At 42.5% G+C, this 21,905-nt stretch overlaps 1 protein-coding gene across 2 annotated transcripts in view; it reads left to right on the top strand.

The window, feature by feature from the left end:
* Positions 1-21,905, top strand: part of DLEC1 (DLEC1 cilia and flagella associated protein) — a 34,266-nt gene that overhangs the window by 10,663 nt on the left and 1,698 nt on the right. Inside the window, exons 14-37 of one of the 2 annotated variants that reach the window (XM_010394819.4) lie at positions 1,111-1,303; positions 2,612-2,670; positions 3,173-3,344; positions 4,600-4,693; positions 4,926-5,056; positions 5,350-5,508; positions 6,297-6,436; positions 6,679-6,832; positions 7,932-8,042; positions 9,097-9,227; positions 9,570-9,755; positions 9,847-9,905; positions 11,075-11,226; positions 11,743-11,846; positions 12,533-12,603; positions 13,266-13,483; positions 14,465-14,599; positions 15,867-15,989; positions 16,970-17,064; positions 17,153-17,237; positions 17,766-17,975; positions 18,875-19,036; positions 19,986-20,139; positions 20,748-20,868. In XM_010394819.4, the coding sequence (XP_010393121.3) occupies positions 1,111-1,303; positions 2,612-2,670; positions 3,173-3,344; positions 4,600-4,693; positions 4,926-5,056; positions 5,350-5,508; positions 6,297-6,436; positions 6,679-6,832; positions 7,932-8,042; positions 9,097-9,227; positions 9,570-9,755; positions 9,847-9,905; positions 11,075-11,226; positions 11,743-11,846; positions 12,533-12,603; positions 13,266-13,483; positions 14,465-14,599; positions 15,867-15,989; positions 16,970-17,064; positions 17,153-17,237; positions 17,766-17,975; positions 18,875-19,036; positions 19,986-20,139; positions 20,748-20,868 (3,219 nt within the window). Of the gene's footprint in view, positions 1-1,110; positions 1,304-2,611; positions 2,671-3,172; positions 3,345-4,599; positions 4,694-4,925; positions 5,057-5,349; positions 5,509-6,296; positions 6,437-6,678; positions 6,833-7,931; positions 8,043-9,096; positions 9,228-9,569; positions 9,756-9,846; positions 9,906-11,074; positions 11,227-11,742; positions 11,847-12,532; positions 12,604-13,265; positions 13,484-14,464; positions 14,600-15,866; positions 15,990-16,969; positions 17,065-17,152; positions 17,238-17,765; positions 17,976-18,874; positions 19,037-19,985; positions 20,140-20,747; positions 20,869-21,905 lie in introns of those variants that run through there. The other variant, XR_002044494.3, reaches the window with a different exon arrangement.

Consider the following 21,905-nt stretch of genomic DNA (forward strand, 5'->3'; position numbering starts at 1 on the left):
TAGTGGCATCCTGATTTTGCTCAAAATCAGTCAGGCTTTAACAGAAATACACTCGTGCATGATTGCAGCAGTGAGGGGCTGCAGACCATCAAAGCAGTGAGGAGGTCAGTGCTGGTTTTAGGTATATCAATGTAAATTGTTGCATGCTACAGTGAATATCTGGCAGTTGGTTTTGTGGCCTGGAAATCACACCTGCATAATGCCAGAACAGGCCAATGTTTGGATAAAGAAAGTGTGATTGGTGAACTGGATATTGTAAACTGACAAAGGATGTGACTGTGCCAATTTCCACATTTTCTCTGTCCTGTAATCACCACACCAGTCCCTGCACATCTGGTGTCAGCATTTGTATAAAACACAGCTGGCCAGGCTGAGAGTAAACGCCACAGAAGCAGGAAGAAAAAACCTTGTTTCTGCTACAGAAAGTGATACATGAAATTGTAAATGTCCAGTTTTATCAGTGATACTTTCAAATTCCAGTGTTCTTGCTCCCTCTTGCTAAGGCAGAATTTTTGAGGTCAGCATGAGCAAGGTTCTCAAACCCATGAAGACATTCCATGGAATACACTTCTGCTGAAGCAACCTAGTTCAGCAGCCTTTTCTGGATTGCAAAGAGTGTGGCAGAGCCATGGCTGTAATTTTAGCTGGAGCCATTGTGTTTGTTGACATGTTAAAGACCACATGTTGCATTTGGACTAAATTCAGAATGGTGATGCAGGTCATCAGCAGTGATCCAAGGCAAACGTACTGGTGTCAGCAGGAATGGTCCTGTTCATCCCAGATCCTTGAAAGAAGAATTGTAGAGTTTCTAAAAGCTGGATTATATGACAAGTTCAAATAAGGCAAGAAAGTGTTAAGATATCTTACACATTTATAAAATTTACTTTCACATATTCTTTGTACATGTTCTTTGTACAATTCATATACTCTGACTCTATGCTGCCTCATCAGCTTTGTGGCTCACAAAGACTGGTAAGTCAAACCCCTGTAATCTGTAAAGATAGGAATTTTCTACCTGGAAAAAGGATCTGAACATTTTCTTAATACATTTTTCTCAAAAATATCGGATTTTAATCATAGCTTTTTTGTTGTTTATTGACTTCTTTGCAGCCATGTAGAACTTCCCTTCTTCTGGCAGATAACAAAGCCTAATCGGAAACCATTAACACCAGAAGAAACTGCAGGCTTTACAAAGGTCAAATACAATCAAGACACAGAGTCAGCCTTCTCCCTAAATCCTGAGCAGGGAGTTTTGCTTCCCTGTGCAGATCATGAGTTTATTCTCACTTACACTCCACTGGAGGTATGGCTCGTGATTCTTTCCTATCTGCAAACTCCAGCTGTGTATTTTTATGCAAGTCATAAAATCCTTGCTGTGCAACTTTTCTAAATTAAATTTAATTAGCTGGTACTATGCTCTGATAAACAGTGTTCAAAATGTAGAAAGTAACTGAAAGAAAACATGTTTTGACTGCAAAATTTGAGACACTTTCTGATCTCATGTAATTTTGAGGACTGACTGGACACAGTTAATTTTACACTGAAATTGTGGACGCATCCTCATGGCTGCAGCTGTCCTGGCTGGTGAAGTTACCATCCTCACCCCTCTATCGGCTCCTCCACCAGCTCCTACCCCTTCCCCCTCTCCTTTGGGGATATGCCTTGTGCCTACTCCAGCCTAAATAACTTGGTTAACAAACAGTGATTATTTAAACTGTTTCCAGCTGTAGTTTTTTTGGCCTGAAATGGATCCTGTGAAGAGCTTAGTGGTGAATTCAGGGGATAGCAGGAGCCTTTGGCAGAGAATTGCTGTGTGCAGCTGTGGGTAAAGAGGGGCGCAAGGATGTTGGAATGCAGTTGTCCCAGGGACTGTTCTCTCAGTTTCTGCTCCCTTGTTCCTGTAAATCAGGAGCATGAGCTCACTGTATTTAGAGAAACTTGATCCAAAGAAAGCCCAAGAGTTGGAATGCCCCATGCTGCGTTGATTGACAGACATAAGAAATATCTCAAATATGTATGGAAGAGAAGCTATGTGGCTTTTTAAAATTTATTAGTTAATAGAATATATATTGAATTAAAATATACATTGAAATTAGTATCTGTCTACAAACAAGGCTTTTGCAAAGCCCTTCAGATTTAAGGCCTGTTTCTGTGTTTCTTTTTTCCCCCCTCCATCAGAATAAAGAAGGCATTCTCTTCCCATGATGGCAAAGTCATGTTTCTTACTCAAGATCAGATTGATGGTCAATTAAGCTGAATACTCTGGAGCAGTTAGAAGAAACTTCTCAATTAGTGCAGCAGTACTGAGCCTAATTTGGGGAGCCTTTGCAGATGTTTGTGTGTAGTATGCAATATGCAAGGGAAATAATAACAGGCATGTCAAAAATGAGTATTTTTCTTGGAACTATACACCATGAGATCAGAATCTGGCTTAATGTTTTGCAGTCAAACGTGTTTTCTTTTAGTAACTCTACAGTTTGAATATTGTTTATCGGAGCTTAGTACTCCAATGATGATCATTCATCCTTTACATTACTTTTCCATCTTTTTTTTGATCCTCAACATAACTGATTACTTGACGCTAAAATCCTTTTCTCCTTCACCTGTGCAGCTGAAGAGTTATCACAGTGTGATTCAGATGGTACTGAGGGACATTCCAAAATCACCTTGGTAAGCCGAGAAACATTTCCCAGTAAGATATGTAGCCACAATTTATTTGTGCTATTACATTAAGTTTCTGGGCTTTTTCTTCTTTTTGGTGATGATGGATTGACAAGTATAAAGAATATTATCTGCAGAAGTAGTTGTGGTACAAAGAGCATCTCTGATATCCTCCCCCATGCCCAGGCACATGCCTGGCCCTAGCTTTTCCTGTCTTGGAAAAAGATAACACTATCATTTTTGTCTGCTTATTTTCCAGGGTTTCCTGCTACTACTCTTTGTCTCAGCAGTCTGTGACTTAAATACTTGTTCATGGACAGACTGGGACAACTAGAGTACCTTAAAGAATAATGAAGTTTTTAATTGTCCCCAGCTGAGCTAATTGCACACGGGCAGTCTGTACTTGAGAAACTTTTGATGGTTATCAGTTTTGATCTGGCAATTAAAAGACAGGACCCAATTTAACACCAGCTTAACATATTTGATGATTCTACCATATTTCCTCCCAAAGTTTAGAAGAGGGGATGCTTCATAACATCCCAGAATGCAGAGTAGGGGATGTAACAGCATTGGAAATAGAAGTTAAAGGATCAACAGAACCCTTTCATCTTCTTCTGGAACCATATGCCATTATTGTCCCTGGAGAAAACTTCATTGGTGTAAATGTCAAGAAAACATTTAAGGTTTGTGTGCTTTTGACTTCACTGTTGTCATATGTTTTGTGTCACTAGGTGTCATAGGTGTTATTAGAAGGTATCAGTCAGTGGTATTTTAGTTTTTCTGATACGTTTTTAGGCTGTGACTTGGGGAGGGTCTGCACTGAAATGCCCTACCCAGCCTGCTCAGCCCTACACTCCAGGCAGCAGCCTTTGTTCTTTTTTCATCTCTCCTGTTTGATACCACCGATTGGACCTTTCTCAATGCTTTTCTGGATCACTAACCCATTGCTTATCACTTAGTCACTCCTGTGGTGTAGAAGTGTTCCAGCTGGGAGGAATAGTCAATCGATTAAATTAGCTCATAACAGAGGCACTGTTCATGCAAAGAACTACAGGAAGCACAGAAGAGCTGTGAAAGTCACATATGCTGCAGCTTGCTAGATGTTATTCTTTCCTGCAGGTTCTGGTAATTTCTCTTAGGCCATTCTGAGAGAGAATGCTGCTGCAATTGTCCACTCACAGAGCATCCTTTTCACTATGGATCAGGATCCTTTTGATCTTAGACTCACTTGGGAAAAATAGGCCTGTTAGTGAGAGCCAGGCAGGAAGACATTTCCCGGTTAATGGTCTTCCCATTTTTTTCTTAGAGATCTTGCTAATCAGCATTTGGTTTTATGATTTCTCTTCCTATAACTTATTTTTTCAACTTAAGGCAGCCATTTCATACTTCCCAGTAATCCAATATAGCTACACATGTGATAGGGGTAATTAAACCACTTACTGATGATATAACAACATCCTTTGCAGTTTCCAATTGCTTTTTTTAGTCTTAAAAAGATAAGAATTTGAACTGAGCTTAGCGATAATTGTGCTTCAGAGAACAAAGTTATTTGCTGTAATTAAGAAATAATGTTTTGACTAGATCTGAAGAGCAGGCAGAACATTTCAAGATCTTACATCTCCCTCACAAATAGAGCCTTTGACAAAAAAAAAGCTGCACTTAAAAGATTTGCAGTTTAAGTTTAGAAAGTCTGTTACATTTTTGAAAAATGGGAGGAAAGCTTAAGAGTCTCAAATATGATAATGTTCTTGGAATGAATGGTTAATGGATTTTCTTCAGGTTTGAGGGAACACCTTCACCCATGTGAAGGAGACACTGTGTTAAATAATGATGACTCACAAAACCTAGTTTGCAGTGTATCAGAGCTCTCAGCAAATTGACTTGTTGCTATGAAAGCTTAAAGTGCATTACTTGTCTCATTGATTTTAATTGTTTCAGCTGTGGAACAACAGCAAAACATTGATCAAGTACACATGGGAGACAATCACGGCCTGTGAGATCATGGAAGTTCAACCTCATACTGGTGTCATAGGTAAAGTTTCTGGGACTTGCAAGCATCAATTAATGAAAGAAATTACAGTAATTGATTATATCAATTTATGACAGATATAGAGCACTGTAATGTAAACTGAAAAAATACCTGATCCCCAGCCCACTGGAGCCAGCAGGAGACTTAATTTGATTCCAGAAGCTTCAGTAACAGGCTTGCAGCCAGTGATTTCTCACACAAGTGTGTGACAGCAGCCTGATATTTTCTCTTCTAGATGTGAATAAATGCTGTGAATTTGTACTTGCAATTTCTGGAAGCAAACCTGGGGTCATCAGCTGTAACCTGCAGTGTCACGTTGAGCTGTGTCCAGAGCCAGTTGTGCTGCATGTTGAGGCTGCTTTTAGGGTAAGGAACAAGAGGATGAGCTGTGTGGCCTGGCCATTGTCCAAATAAAGCTTTTTTGCCTCTCAATGGCTTGAGAAATCTCAAGTAGTTAGAAACAGGAGTTATTTTTGCTGTAGTAACTATTGAGTCAATGTTGATACTCCTATGATACTCAGAATTTTTCTGCCTTATATGGTGCATTTGCTTTCTGATATTCTCTGTGAATCAAATGTTAATCCTAGACAATAGCGGCTCTTTAATGAGGCCATTTTGGAAGAGGTGTCCATTCTGATGTCTGTTTCCTGGTGTCCTAGGGTCCATTCCTTTGTATTGATGTTCCATCACTCTGGTTTGGTTTGGCTAAGCAAGGTGAGACTGTGTCAAGAACCTTTGAGATTAAAAATCTGTGTCAGGTGCCAGCACAGTGGAGGATGCAAGAAAGTCAGGTTTGTCTAGCTGAAAGGAATGAAGAGGTAAGTCACTGCTATAGCTGGCTGTATTCTCTTCTTAGCTATTTTATTCCTTCTGCTTAGTTATAATTAGTTATAATATTTCTTCCAGCTATCAAAAGTTCTAATTTTTGTGACTTCCTACAAAACTAGTCCTGCACAGTTTCATAAGTGCATGAGTTCTATTGAGATTAAATGCTTCTTTACAATTTTTCTCTACTTCCATTTATTACAAATCCCTGCCAGCCTGATCCAAAGAGACATGGAGTATTTCCTGAATGACAGTGATTTCAGCTGCTGCTGATATAAGAAGTTAAGGCTTTAGTAGAGCTGAGACTGCTGAACCCTCCTCCCACACACCCACACCAGCATCTTGGACAAGAATGCCCCCACTCCTCGCTGATGCTCTTCCTATTTCCACTCTCCCAACCCTCCTTTCTTGCCCTTTTGTCCAAGAACCTTTCCCACTTGTGGCCCCTTGCTGCTGCCTGGGAGCAGATGCTGCTGCTGAGGCTGGTTGCTTCTCTTTCACGTTCCCTGTCAGTCCATGCACATCCTACTCTACTCTGCCCTTGGCTCTGACTGCCCTTCTCTCAGAAGCAAAGTCCTCTCTCCTTGTGTAGCCAGGCTTTCATAAAGCTGGCACCGTGCTTCCTGACATCTACCCAGGTGGGACTCAAGGGGCAGAGAGAAAGCACACATCTGAGGAAAAATTAGACACTTGGAAGCCCTGATTAGATTGTGTGGCTTCAACATTTTACCCTTGCTTTGCACGTGTCAAAAACATTTCTGTTCCCTCTCTCCTTTCCCAGGTATCTCCCTTCACCATCGAGCCATCAGCTGGAGAAATACCTCCTTTGGGTCTATGCAGAGTTTCAGTTCAGTTCACATCATTGCAGTGCCAGCGTCTCCAGACAGTGCTGGAACTGGAGGTAGAAAATGGAGAAGGAAGGTAAGGAGGAAAAGCAGCATTTACTTTGTTTTTCTGAGATTCGCATCTGGTTTTCACTTAAGGTAGTTTCCTCTCCTACAACAAAAATATGAACTCAGAGTGGGGCTGTGTAACCTATCAATGAACTATCAAATTTCTAATATTGCTAAATAAACATAAACATCATTCTTCCCAGCATGCTGTTTTATGTCTAGCACGTTTCATTAACAATAACAATAGACCATCTGTGTGTTTATTTCCAGTCATCTTCCTGTTTTTGTTGAAGTTCAGACCCCCCAAGCATGCCTGATATCTAGTCATCTAGTATTCACTGAAATTTATACTGGAGTTCCTGCCAAAGCAACCAGTAAACTTTTTAACCAGACACTGCTGCCAACAAAATACTTATGGGGAAAGGTAAATGCTCTTCTTATGGGTGAAGCATACAGCAGGGATAGGAATTGCAATTTCTATAGAAATACAAATAATAACTATTCTTGAAAGTTTTTCTGATGTATCTTTTGAGTAGTCATTGCTGTTTACTGGCTTGGGAGCAGAACTTCAGCTTTAGAGCAACCTTTATGAAAAGATTAGCTACCAATTGATGTCATTATGTTCTTACTGTCTGTGTGTCTCTGGGAGAATGGGTGAGCAGATGTGAGGGGTTATAGGATGTAAAGCCACCAGAGTGTTAAACAAAGTGCCCTGGCAGTTTAGGGTTTGCACTTTGGTGAAACAAAGAAATTATGGTGCTTTTGAATTGTGTCTGAATTCTGCTTAAATTTCACATTCTGGCTGGTTTCCAGCTTACAGAGTAGAAGCCCTAAATTTAGTGTCAGTATTTAAGCTGTGGTCTGAACTGTTTTCAGTCAATGGAAATTTATCAGTGCCTTGGTCATTTAGATCTACTCTAATATCCAGGGTTCAGCTCAGTTGCCTACATAAAAGCACTCAGTGCCATCCAACATGTTCCTCAGGTGCCCAAGGGATCCCAACAGAGCAGATGGATGGTATAGGACCCTCAGGAAAATACTTTGGAGCATCTGGAGCCCAGAAGGAATATGTACAGCATTTTTCCTGATATGTAATGTTGATGTGTAAACAAATGAGTGGAAGCCCTGGGTACATTCCATGTACTGCTGGTCACTTAGGGAAGGTGCCAGCACCAGGATTGTCTCTTCCCCACCTCTGTAGTGGAGAGAAGCGTGGCACAGCTGGGCTCCTGCTCTGATATCAGATAGGTTGGCTTCACCATGGAAAGGCTTGTGACTGAGAGGGATGACAGTGACTCTGTTCCCAGCCCAGCAGCCTCAGCTGGGCACCTGAGTTACTTGAAGTGAATGTAGGCATGAGGATCTTATCACCCATGGGGAATTGTAAAGCCAGTCTTAAACTGTAGGTGTTGCTGCCTGAAAGTGTCCTAAGCCTGAGAATAGCTTGGTCTTTTTAGACCTCTGTGATATGAAGAGACAATGTGAGAGAATCAGCATGAGCTGAATTTCCTTTCTGTTTGCAGCTCATTGGAAGCCAGGCAGCTTTGTGCTCCGTCGTGGTCTCCCCTGCCAGTGGCACCTTAGGCCCAAACGAAGAGAAGGAATTCTGCATTGAGCTGTCAGCTAACACTGTGGTAAGTTTACAAACTGATGCACTTCTATAAAACAGCAAATGTGGCTTGTTCATCTCACCTCCATCTGGCAAAAGGAAGGAATTCTATGTACAAAACCACATGCTCTTTTTTCCCTACAATATCTCTGAAATGGCTTTTCTTCAGAGGTACCACAGTTGAAGGCAAGAATTAAAGAAGTGCACATGGTGTGCAATTTCTACCCTCCCTCTTTATATCTCAGCTGTTCCTATTTTCTTCCTTTCTTGAAGTCCTGTACACTTGCTCTTAATGCTTATCACTCCTCTTGGAGCGTACAGATCCTCACTTTGGATTATCTGGAATGATATGGAGCAGAATGGCATATATATAATACATTTGATTTTCTGACTGCAACTAGGCTCATGACATTTTGTTATTTGAAAACTTAAAAGGGGACTGATGGGACTGAGAGCCTGCAAAATACAGGAGCAGAGTTTACAAACTCCTGGAATTCAGAAATAGACTTTACAAGGGCATTCAAACAGCTGAGCTAGTGCACCCAAATACAGGATCTTCCTATAGATATGGTGTCTTAGTTCCCATTACAGTCACTGGAGATGGAGGTTTCATTTATTTGCTTAAAAGTAGGTGTTCAGTACTATCAGAGTTAGTATTTAAAACTTACGTAGCTGTGATACTTGGGAACATGGTTTAGTGGTGGCCTTGGCAGTGCTGGATTAATGTTTGGACTCAATCACCTTAGAATTTTCCAACCTAAATGATTCTGTGATTCAATACTTGGAGTATAGGAACTGTGTCAGAAATCAGTAATGGAGCAGTTCTAGGCTCACAGACAACTGCAGGTACAAAGCCGAGAAACAGCCACAAATTTTTACCTCAGTACTGCCTTCTAAGCAGCTCCAATACTGCAGAAAATGCACTGAAAACAATTCAGTAAGACTTCTCACAATCCTATTGTTCTGGGTTTAATCCAGGGAAGTTTACACACTTTTTAAAAATAAATGTCCTACAGAGGCTGCCTTTCCTCTATGATATGTGCTTCATTCACAAGGACACTTGATTCTTTGCTTTTTAGGGTGAGCTGAAAGACCTCACCCTTTCCTGTAGCATAGAAGACATGGTTGAACCCCTCTTTCTGAGCATTTCTGGAGAGGTGAAGGGACTACATGTCATCTACTCAGTACCTAGTGACAATGGAGTTGCCAGGTAAATCTGACCAATTTTTATTTTTCTAATATGTAGTCTGATTACTGTATTTTGGAACATGCTCATCTTTATATTTTTTCATATAAGTGAGTATGTCTTTAATTTGGCAGGTTGGCATGTTATACATGATAAAAATTTTACCCCAAATAAATCCTTACATGGGTAGAAGTGAAAAAATGAAAAGCAGAAAATGCTGATGACAAAAATCATAGACTGCATGGTCCTTTTACACTGCGCATCACAACCTCATTGCATGTTGCACATTTTTAAATCTCCTGAAATCGTCTGTGGCATAAGAAAATGAGACCCATGTCTAAATGCTACTCGTACTTTTTCTGGCAGTGGTGAAGGACAAATGCCTCAAAGCCCGTGTGAGCTTCTTTTGGACTTTGGGTCTGAAGTTGCATTCAAAGATGTTGTAAAGCGTCAGCTGATTCTTACAAATCCCACTAGAATCAGTGCTCCGTTCACACTGGAAGCTGAGTATTTTAGTGCCTGTTTGCTGCCTCCAGAACCAGGAGCCTGCCCGTGAGTCTTGCTGTTCTGCATAATGACTCAAATACTAGTTTAGGTCTGGATTAAACCTGAAATCAGATATGTTTTTTTCATGTTCTTCAAGCTACTTGGTGAAAAGAAGAGGGCCTGTGACAGAACATGCAGCCAGAAAAGCAAAGTCAGGTATGAAAAGAGCACTTAATTCCTTCAGTGGACAGAAGGTGAAAGCCAACTGCCTGCCATATTTAGCACTAAATGTGCCAGTCAGGCACATCTGTTCACAGTTGGAGTACCTGGTGAAGTCTAAACTGTTAAATTACTTAGTTCCTCAGCTCATTCCTGAGTTTGAAAGCCCACATTGTATACGAATTAGGTCAATCTTTCTTTTCCCCTTTTGCTTTTTTCTCTTTTCTCCTCCCTTTCTTTCTCTCTCTTCTTTTTCTTGCAAACAACAGTGTGAAACAAAGTTGGTGATTCTGGTGACAGTTCACCCCCAGAACACTCCCAGCACACAGGATGGATGACATGCAGAATGTTTGGCTCCTTCTCTCCTACACAGTTTCCCAGTACCACTGCAGCAGGCTTTTTTCCCTCAAACCCTTTACTGTACCCTCCCCACTGTGGAAAGCTACAGCACAGCCCATCTGTCATTTCTGATGTGTTGTACTGAAAAATGATAATATTTGGAGCCACATGAGACTGAGGGAGGGAGGAAATGGGAGCAAAATGCTGTGAAGTGTGGATGTGTCTTCTGTATCCAAAATAAAACTTGCACATATTGGTACCTTGCCATAGAGTTTGGTATCTGTTACACAGACAGAGCTTTTCAGTTGTTGAATTGAATTAGTGCTTAAGATTGGAAAAATGCTGTTCTGACAGATTCCATGCAGGCCTAGGTGACTCAGAATGTGGAAAGACTCTGCTCTTTGTAATTAATTCTTTGCATGGAAGAGCACACAGAGGTAAACAGACAGCTGCTAATGGAACAATATACAGTCGACACAAGTCCCAGCCTATTTTTCTCAAATTGAAAGTGTGTTTTCATGTAACCAGTTAGTGCCTTGCATATCCCAGAGAGTCCTGGATCAGGTTGTTGGAAGGGAGTCCTGCTGTAAAATGTTCTGGGCAAGCACTAACTCCAAAAAACGGAGTAAGACCCACTGCAGAAGGGAACTTGGGTAAAGTGGTATAAATGTGAGCTGTGTAAATGATCCCAGGGTTTGTTATTTTTAATCAGTGAGGTTAAGCTGATTAATAGCAACTAAAACCATGGTCCTATGTATTCTTCGAAAGACTAACTTTGTTCCATTTCCTTAAAATTCATGAAATGCTTCTTTGCTGTGCTCCTTCAGAGTATGCAGCTGCACTGCTGTCTCAGGGGAAGGGAGCAGCTTTCTGTATACAACCTTCCACAGGAACTCTGAAAGCTTTCCAGCAGCTCACCATAGAAATAGCAGCTTACAACAACATGTGGGGAGAGTACCAGGATAATCTTGTCTGTAAGGTAGGTGGGGTTTCGGTTTTACCATGGCAGATTTTACACCAATTATATTTCCCAGGTGCTTTTCTGTTAGAAATATTTTTTCAGTTTTTTAGGACTTCTGTAAAAATTCAGGGTGGATCTTGCTATACCACTACCTCCAAAAACATGTAAGGAACAATTGTTTGGTTTTGGGGGGACGTGTTTACTCCTTGGGAGGTTTTCATGTGCCTTGAAAATGACTGGAAGTCATAAATCCATATTTGATTTATAACATCTGTTTGGGAGCTGGCCAGTGCACTGCTCTGCTCTACCAATACCATAGATTGTGTTGTGTAGAAAAGCAGCAGGAAAGCTGATAATGCATGAGGTATTGCATTCTCCTGCTGAGAAGAGTTGTTGTTAGCATATGAATTAGAGGCCATCAAAAGAAACTGGTCAAAAATATTTGAAAATCCAATCAGTTTGCAAAACATAATCTTATAGCACAGAGAACTAAGGTGTAATCTTGATTCTAATAGCAAAAATTCATTTTAATAGGTGGGAGACTTACAACCTAAATTAATTCCTATGCAAATGACTGTGAAAGGCTGTCCAATCTTCCTGCAGGTGACAGGACCGCAACCAGAGCCACCCATTATCAGGTATAGTGCAAAATACTGTCAAAGAAATCAGAGAATTAAATACCAATGGACTGCAGCCAACATACACACCTGTTCCATCTTGTGATATAATGAGAAGTTCAGCAAAGTGGCTGTTAAAGTACAGGATCTGCTTCTAGAACATCAATACATTTGTCTCTGCCAACACAATTAGAAAATAATCTGCACACAAGGCTGCTCAGGTTTGCCAGCAGTCGCTGCTCTGGGCTTGCAGTCGTAGAATTTTACCCAGTGCAGCCTCATCTGACTCTGTGGAGATGGAAACTGGCACGTGGCAGCAGTTCTCATCATCCACAGCTCATTTCTCCCTGGCCCTGTACCTGGACCAGGAGAAATGCAGCCCCGAGGTCAATAGTGGCAGGGGAAGGTTTAAACCCTCTCATACAGTAAATGGCATCTGCACCTCAGGATGAGGGGTATGGGCTGGTTTTTGGGGAGCACAGCACTGCATGTGGTTACCCTGAAATGTCTGAGACTGCTAAAAAAACTAGGGAAAACAAGAGACTGATAAAATAAACCAATATTGTACTTCACAGTGTAGGGCGTGCCTTACCTGAGAGCTGTTCCAGTGCAGCCAGATTTGTTTCCACTTTTAAACAACTCTTCAGTGATTTCAGACAGTGATTTTCTGTCCTCTGCATGTACTGACAGCAAGGTTCCCTGTTCAGGTTTGGCACTCAAGTCTCAGGAGGGTCCCCTGTCCTTCGAAGGGTCCAGCTCAACAATCCCACTCCCTTTGGTAAGGATGATTCTTGTACAGCAAACATTGACACTTTCATTGTGTTCCTTATGAGAATAAAAGTAGAAGGACCCATTACCGTGTTAATTAACAGGCCTACTTGTTTCCTAATGAACATATTTTAGCAAAAATGATGGTAATAATATATAAGAGAGTGACTCAATGTGTGGCTACTATGCAATTGCACATTCTATCCTGATGGAGCTGGGTTTTCCCTCATTGAAATGGTGGCTATGCAGGATTTTATGTTTTTATGAAATTCTCACAACACCAACCCTGGTCAATCAGGTGTGCTACCTGCTTCTTACTGGCATCATCTGGCTCTTCTGTGTAGTCTTTTTAGCTCTTGAGTGCAATTTTAAGCTCTTCACAGCGAAGTCAATCACCTTTTTTTTTTAATTCTACTAAATCCATTTGCTTAAACAAAATACTTATAATTTATCTTAATTATAGTTTAGGATATAGAAAGTGCTCAAACTATAGCAAGATCTTAAATCATTTTAGTTTACAGAAAGCGTGGGAAACTTAAGAGATACACTTTAATACAAATCCAGTTGCCAGACACAAATTTGTTACTTGATATCCTGGTTCTCTGGTACCAACAAAGCCATGAGTCCTCTCACTGACTAGAAGTAATTGTCCTTTTTTCCTTTCCCATTCAGACATCCGCCTGGACTGGGAAATTTACAACCACGAGCCAGATGATGAAAAGCTGGTGGACCTGTTGGTGCTCTTTGGAGACCCTTTTTCTGCTATGGACATGGCTGGAAATGAGGCTGCATCAAGTGGTAGCACCTCAGAGTCAGAGGTCATGTTAACGTTGGATCCAGCTGCCATTCCCTGTGGAAGCATTTATCCAGCTTTGGAAACCACGGATGAGGTCAGTGCTTAGGCCGTTTCTTATACTGCTGCTGAGATACATGATGGGGTTTTTGGCATGAAGGGTTGAAAACAATAACAGGAGATATAACTTGTAACTAGGAGCTGGATTGTTCAAAGAAATGTCAGCAGCTCCTCTCCCAGTCAAGCACGCAATACGTGGGTAGGTGGCTATGGGGATCAGCAGTCTGTTTCCAGAGTGAGCTATAAGCAATTATCTCTCCTTAAATTGTTTTAAAAGCTACAGAGATACTATTGACAAACTATTGCCGTTATTACATGAAAGAATTAAAATAACTAAAACTTCTTAATTTGGCTCTGCTTTTCTCATGGGTGCTTTCTGGTGTCAACATGTGCTGTAGTCAGGGAGCAGAACCTACCCTGCGAATTTCAAATTGCAGCTAATGATATGGAGGTATTTATCCCAGTGCTAATATTAGATTGGTTCTGTTAGAATATGGTAACAACTGTTACATGGGAGGTTTGATTATAATGTGGCAATTTACTGTGTTGACGGGCTGGGAGCGACAGGGAGAAGGTATCCCCCAGGATATGTATATTTCTCTGGCAGAAGCTTCATGGAAAAGATACTAAAATCACATTTTCTCTGCTTCAGCTCAGAATGCACAGTTGTTTTTAACACAGCTCTAACCTTTCTTGTGCACAAAGGGAACAGTACTGCCCCAGAGTGTTGGTTTGTATAATGCGCAAGATCTTGTACCCTAGCTGGATGCGTCTCTAGGTAGAGCAGGACCCAAGCATGCACATTTTCCAAGGAACTCAGGAGCAGTTCCAGGAGAGCTACTCTGTGGATGAGAAAATTAATGTACAGGACACATCCACGTGTCCAGTCTTTGTGCCAGAAATAAACTGGAGCTGGCCATGCTTCTTGACCAGTGCAGCAGTTCTGTGTGCACATCACTCAACATTCCTCCCTTGCAGTGTAACAGTTTTAACCATTCCCCACCCCGTGTCTCTGCAGCCTCCAGGTTCTGACAGCAAAGAGAAGGAAATCAGCAGTCAGAAGTCTACAAGAGAGAAAATTATCTCTGTACTTATGCGACCTCATGAGGGGGTGCCTGCAGACAGCCCCTACTCCATTGCTCCAAGGCAGATTGTAAGCTTTTACATTTTCTTTGTGCTTTGATTTAGCACATTTTCTGCAGGGCAGAGGAGACAGAGAAGGAGGAGGAGATAGTTTTGAGTTTGGTTTGAAATAGACTCTACTAAGCAGTGAAACATCAGGCTGGAAGGCTTTGGGGTCCTGAAGATGATAATGAGAAGAGTTTGCAAGGTCAACAGAAAGCATCCTATCTACATCTGAGCAGTGGACTGATGACTGGAATTAAGTGTTAGTTGTACTCCAGACTGGCATCTCTAGTCTTCTCACTTGGTGAAATGTGGGAGCCATCCAGCCTGAAGCTTTGGAAACATGCGGAGCTGGAAATCAGGCTTCTGGGAAAGGGATACTCTGTAGACAACTCTTTTGGATAAACCATTGTAACCCACAGTGCTTCACAAGGAAGTTGTGCAAATACAGGCCCACACTGTCACAATCCCTTAGGAGTATCATAAAGTAATGACAACATTGGAAAGATCTAGCTATGAATGACAGGGTTGCCCAAAACATCAGTGTGCTAATTTTATTTTTAATTTTTTTTTTTTTGCCAAAGGGTTTCAGTTACAAGTTAAAATGAGCTAAAGATTACATAAAGAAGTTATGACAGAAATGAAGCTGCAGTGAGCTCTGAGGTGGTTGAGACTGAGAAAGGTCAGACAAACAAGTGCCTCACTGTGGAGGCAGCTTTTGTGGGGTGTAGCCAGCAGCAATATCAGGATTCAACCATAACCTGCATAGTTCACCTAAAGAAAGCAGAATCTAGTCCACCTGTAAATCCCAGAAAATCCACTGCAGCTGGCTAGTGCATGTGATTACATTCCCTGCTGTCATGTAAAATTAAAAAATAGCCAAGACTAAACTGAACTGTAAAATATTCCTAGTTCACACTTGTAACTCTTCAAAAAACGTTTCATATATATGTAAGTTGTGGAATAATCACCTGAGGTAGCCAGGAAGTAAGAGTGGGTAGAACTGGGTATTTTTAAAAACAAGCAGATGTGTACATATGTTTGTGTACTTAGAGAATTGGTCTGTGACTGTGCTTAAGCTCTGTTGATGCTAAAAAGTGGCCACAGTGATATTTGCAGCTGAAGTAATTGTCAGTTTTGCTGTCACATGTTGGCATTTTCGTGCAGGCCTGAGCGTAGCCCGTGCCCGGGGGATTTCATGCTGCTTGAGCAACTCAATTTTGGCAGCTGCATCCCGAGGGTTCTTGTGCAATCCCCGGCAGGTCCCTGCACTAAACACTCTCTCCCGGCCGCAGGTGGTTCCAGGAGGTGGCAGCAGCGACGTTTACATCTCCTTCACCCCACTCGTCCTCCCGGACACCGAGGCTGAGCTGTGCTGTGAAGGGGTGGTGCTGGGCTTCATGAGCCTGGACAACAAGGTAAACCGACTGTCACAGCAAGGCTAAAGGTAACTGGGAGATAATCGTTTCCCTTCCTGTAATTTATGTACAGGCTGCTGTTACCTGGCCAGTCTGTGTAAACAGTCGTGTTCCTGCTATCCTGTACATCCTTCCTTAACCGGGGTTGTTCATCTGTTGCATTTGTCTTTAAGCTTGGAAGCATTGTGGCGCAGGAATGTCACCGTCTTCTTGCATAGTCTGGGGCAGCAGACCCCAGACAAAAGCCCAGGGTTTTGAAATGGTATCACAACATCAGGTTTTATTGATAACAATAGTTAACAATGGGAGTGAGACTCAGGACTGCTGAGTCCTGTTCCTGGCTGTGCATCCACCTTCCTGTGTGAATTTGGACAGCATATCTCTCTTCTGGGAAACTTCCTCTTCAACAACTGCTGATGTGAGGCTTGAATAGTGTTTTATGAATGGCTCAGCATTTCTCTGACATGAATCGTTGCAAAGGTGCAAGGTAAACTGAATGAATGATAACAGAATATTCAATAAAAACAACCCTAATAATCCTTATTCCTGAAGAAAGAAATGTAGAATAATAGAGTCCTGGAATAGTTTGGGTTGGAAAGGACCACCTAGTTCCAACCCCCTGCCATGGGCAGCAACATCTTTAACCAGAAAATGTTGCTCCACACTCCATCCAACCTTGAATGCTTCCAGAGATGGGGCATCCACAGTTTCTCTGGGGAACTTGTGCCAGTGCCTCACCACCCTCAGAGTGAAGAATTTCTTCCTAACATCTGATCTAAACCTGCTGTGCATCTGTATCACCCACAGCCATTCAGAGTTCAGCTCCTACTTGGCCTCTGCTGTTCCATCATGTCTTACAAACAGGCCCTACATTGCCAAGCAGAATCCTATTTTGGCTACCAGCCTCTCGGGCTCAAAGCAGTATTTCAGGTTTAGTGCTGCCATTTCACCCATGATTTCTGTTTCCATGTTGTTGTCAGCTTGCAAGGGTGGTCCCTAACAAGGTGCATCGCAGTCATGGCTATGACACCCCACCGTTACGAGTGCACATGGAAGCTGTCCTGAGGCATCCCCTGTAAGTACCATCGTGCTCACAGCTGGCCCCACATGGAATAGGCCAGCCTGGGGCAGGGCTGTGACCAGCCCTGGTTCTTCACCCTCAGGTTAGAAGTGGAGATGGATCACGACAGAGGAATGGTGTTTTATTCAGTGGCGAGTGATCTCCTACCTGCTAGGCCTTCTTATGGAGTGAGTATCTCCCACACTGATGTATTTGGCTGCTTTGTATTGCTGTGCTGCTGTGACAATTCAGAGCTGTGTGCACATGGCTGTGCAAACACATCTTTATCACCAGTAGCCTCATTTTCTATATTGCACATAACAAGATAGGGAGCAAAAGAAAGCACTACAAGTACTTATGAGCCAGGAATAAGAAAAGCTGAGCTCAGACAATGCCTGTTTTATTCAACTTTCTCTTTCATTGTAGGGAAGTTTGTAAGTAGAAAAATAAGTTCTGATTTTCAGGACATAAAGGTCCAATAGCAAAATAAGTCACTTCAATTTCTGTGACCCTTGAAATTTGAAAACGTACACTTTATTATGTTACTTTTATTTTGGTTTTTCACTCAAGAAATGCTGAATAACACAGGTAGAAAATACTGGGTTGCTGTGGGGTAAAATCCTTCAGATCCCTGCTGGTGCTCCATGACCAGACAGAGCAATGCAAACCTCTTCAGGGAGTTAAAACTGACCAGTTCTGAATCATTTCTCCCCCAGGTTTTGACAGATTCAGTAATTACTCAGAGTTTGAAACTCATGAATTGTACCAAGGTTCCTCTGTACTTCAGACTTTTTCTGTCTACGCCCTCTACTCCCTTCAGCCTCTCCAGTGCAGATCCCAAGAAGAGCACCAAATCATCCCACAGCAAGAAGGAGGAAAGGGAGCAGCAACTGCAACACGTACTTTATCCACAGCAAAACATGCTGGTAGGCTCAAAAATAATAATCCTGTGCCAGAATAGAGAGAGTTTAGTAATTGGTGTGTTAGTGTGGCCCAGATGAACCACAGAAAAACACAACCAGCATAGAAATCTCCCAGTTACAGGGGAAATAGTGGTGTATTAGCAAATACTAATTACTGCCATTTTGCCTGCTATATTGCAGGTGCAGATTATTTTCTCTACAAATAATCTTTTTCTGTTCCTGATGTACTTTTCCCATCAACTCTGACCTGTTGCAAACTCCTGCAGAAAACCCTGTGGGTTTTGGAGCTCACCTGAATCAATAGCCATATAGATGTTGGACAAATTAAAAGAATTTCCAAGGACTGCAGTCCTCCCTCATTTCCTTAAATTAGATGTAGGAAGTGCAAGGAGAGGAAAATTTGATTAGTTTTGGGTGTACAAATTACATTAAAGGAAACAAAGTCCAGGAGTAGAGAATGAGGTAACCTGCAAAGAATGAGTAACTGTTGCATTTTTGAAGTGTGCTTCTCATCTTGCTGTGTTCATTTTGACATGGAGCCACACACATCTCAATTCTGCATGTGTGGGAAGAAAGAGGATTTACATGTCTAAGACAGCTTTGGGAATATGGTATTTGTACTCTCAGGAATTCAAAACCTTTAGCTTGCTAGAGACTTTCTCCCTTGTGGCTCAGAGATCAGCTGTTCACCTTTACACTCCATCTCCGTGTACTGGATTCATAGGAAATAGCTGTGTATTTTGTTTTAATTATAATGCTTTGTTCCAGTGGGAATTTGGCTGCTGGCATAACACCTTTGGGTTCCAGTGGGAAAATGTGTGCCTGGGCCTTTGTACAATGTGTACTTTGGATTTCCTGCACATGGTGTCGTCTTGTGTGATGGTCATCACCTCTTCCCACAGGTGAAAGTGTCATTCCACACAACTCTGGAGTTACTTAGGTATCAACATTTGCCAGAGACCCAGCTGCTTCCTGGACTCCAAGTGCTCCAGCTGGAGAATGGAGAGAGAAAGCTGAAGTTTAATCAAAATCTGGTCATTGAGCACAGTAACTACACTACCCAGGTAAGGTCAGAGCAGGATCTCTGGGACCTGGGAAAGGGCTGTTTCAGCAGTATCTCTGATTAGGATTTACTCAGCCTTGAATTACAGGCATCTCTGGACTAAATGGGCTCATCCAGGTAAAGTAAATGGCTGTGGGGTTGCTCTCTGCAGAGACTGCAGGTGACTCCCAGGTGGGCAGTGCAGGTTGGGGTCACACCCTGGTGCTGGTACCCCAGCTCTCTGCATGGCAGCCCGGCTGACACTCAAAGGGCCACACGCCCAGTCACAGGATGACTCTGAGACAGGGGGCAGGACTGTCTCAGTGAACGAGCCATGCCTGAGTCACCAGGCACTGCCTCCTGCAGCACCCACAGGCTTCTGGAAAGGCTCCTGAATCCGTTGAGCTCCTGCGGTGTGGTCAAAGCCCACGTGCATTTAAAGACCAACCTCTTCCAGTCAGAAATCTATATCCCCCTTCCCAGCCTTCAGCAGCCCCAGTACACTGCAGGCACTTCTGTTTTCTTTTCATACCAGGTATTTCTGAGCAGTGACCTGTATAAAACTGAGCACCATATCTAAGATACAGTCAATTGAATCATAATCTTGGGCAATCTGCACAAACTGAATGACTCACAGTGGGCCATATACAGTCCTGAGGGACCATGAGATGCTGTAATGTCTGCAGCTCCACAGAAAGCCCTAAAAACAAATGAGAACGTTTACTCCATGTTACTTCATTAAGACCACAATGTCTGGTTTGAAAACCTGTCCCAAAACAGTAACACACAAGCAACAACTTAATTCACTCAAGGCTGTAGAATGGGAATTCACTCTGTTACAAAAGAACACAGAACAATAATTCTTGATTCAGTGGTTGGGGTTAAGAATGATCAGGCTGTAGCAGGAATTACTAAAGCTCTATAAAAATGCAGTGGGTTTTATTCTCTTTTCCCTTTCCCCTGTTTTGCAGCTGGTCCCAGTGACTGCCTACCTCACTGTTCCAGTCCTGGAGCTCTCCTGTGACAGGGTTGATTTCCAGACCTGCTTTGTTGCTCAGACCAAGACAGAACATGTCTTCCTGTATAACAGGAGCAGCTGCAGAAGCTACTGGACTGCTTTGCTGGGTATTCTGGTTTTGCAATTGATTTCCTTGTTAGAGAGTTTCACTATTCAGTGTTTTTATAAAGACTGCATGCACTCACTCAATATAGAGGCAGTATGTGATGATCTTGGGTGCAGACATATGGTCTGCTTTTGTTCTCACTTTTGTGGGCTTTTCCCTGTTTCTCTTTCCCCCCCCCTTTTTTGACTAATATTATTGTACCACTACTGATTTCAGCAGTTACTCCACATCTAACCAAAAGATTGATTCTCTCAGCCCTCACAGTTCTTTGATGTGCTCTGCTCATTTGTAAATCAGTCCTAAGGAGCAGCAAGAAGCAGCAGCTCCTCGTGGGTAGTTTGAGCATGAGCCTAATGCTGTTAACAACAGATGGATTCCAGAAGAAAGATGATCAGGGCCTTATTCTTTCAGTGTAGAGACCACTGATGACTGCCCTTGATTAGAGGATGAAAACAGAGTCTGGGCACATGCACAGAAACCCTGACAGTGTGAGACATGATTTATTAGTTGCTCAGCAAAGAGGTGCCTTGCCAGGAGTGCTACCTGCTGCACACACTTACACAAAGGGTCATGTATGGCTTTGTTTGATATTTGCCCCTTCCACTGCAGATGAACAGAAAAGGCCTAAGGCCCTGGAAGTCTTTTCTATCTTCCCAACTAAAGGCATTTTGGAGGCACGTGAAGGGGAGGCACCTACCAGAGAGATTCTGCAGATCAGCTTTGCTGCAAGGTACAGTTAACAGGACTGAAATTGTGCTGTTGACAGAGGTTGGGGCTGTTCAGCCTGGAGAGGAGAAGGCTCTGGGGAGACCTTAGAGCACCTTGCAGTGCCTAAAGGGGCTCCAGCAGAGCGACTTTGGACAAATAGCTGGAGTGATGGGACAAGGGGGAATGGCTTCACACTGACAGAGGGCTGGTTTACATTAGAAAGAACTTCTGCACTGTGAGGGTGGTGAGGCCCTGGCACAGGTTACCCAGAGAAGCTGTGGCTGCCCCATCTCTGGAATTGTGTAAGGCCAGTCTGGATGAGGGTTTGAGCAACCTGGGATAGTGGAAGGTGTCCCTGCCCAGGGCTTGGAACAAGATGAGCTTTGCTGTCCCTTCCAACCCAAAACATTCCATGATTCTGTGATGACCCAAAGACTAATTTCTTTGTTCTGATTAGGGAGATGAAACTCCTGTAAAAAAAAAAAAAATCATTTTCCACTACGAATTATTTTTTGGAGGTTATCATGTGGTGGTAGGAAGTTAAAATAGTCAAGTCTGTCCTAGTTATTTCAGTGAGCTCTGAAAACTGCTGACAGGGAAATTTCAAGAAGCAAACTGTAGGTGAGTTGAGTTATTGTCATAACTTCTATCTCCTTGGACCACAGTCCAGTGATTTCCATCACTGGAGCTACTGCTATCTCAGTGGGATGGTGCCTTGAGCAGCTGCTCTAAGCTGTCCCAGCTCAGAGCAGTGTTCTGGACCAGAAGCCTCCCCAAGCTCCTGACTGCCTAAATTTTTGTGGAATTCTGCTGAATATGCCTGAAGCACTTCTTTTTGTCTGACAACTATGCTAATCAGCATGGCTGAAAATGCCTGCAAGTACCAGAAAGCAAAGATGTTGCTGTATAGCAGCCAGCTCATCTGTAGGGCTTCATAGAAGAATTCCCAGCTCAGCAGAGTGTGGGACCAATGTGGCATGAGGAGATAATTATGTGCAAGGTGTGAAGTGATTTTTATAATTCACTTCCCCAAATCAGTGCTCTTCCTGCAGGGGAATT

The sequence above is a fragment of the Corvus cornix genome, chromosome 2 (genome assembly GCF_000738735.6).
Source record: "Corvus cornix cornix isolate S_Up_H32 chromosome 2, ASM73873v5, whole genome shotgun sequence".
NCBI classification, from domain to species: Eukaryota; Metazoa; Chordata; class Aves; order Passeriformes; family Corvidae; genus Corvus; species Corvus cornix.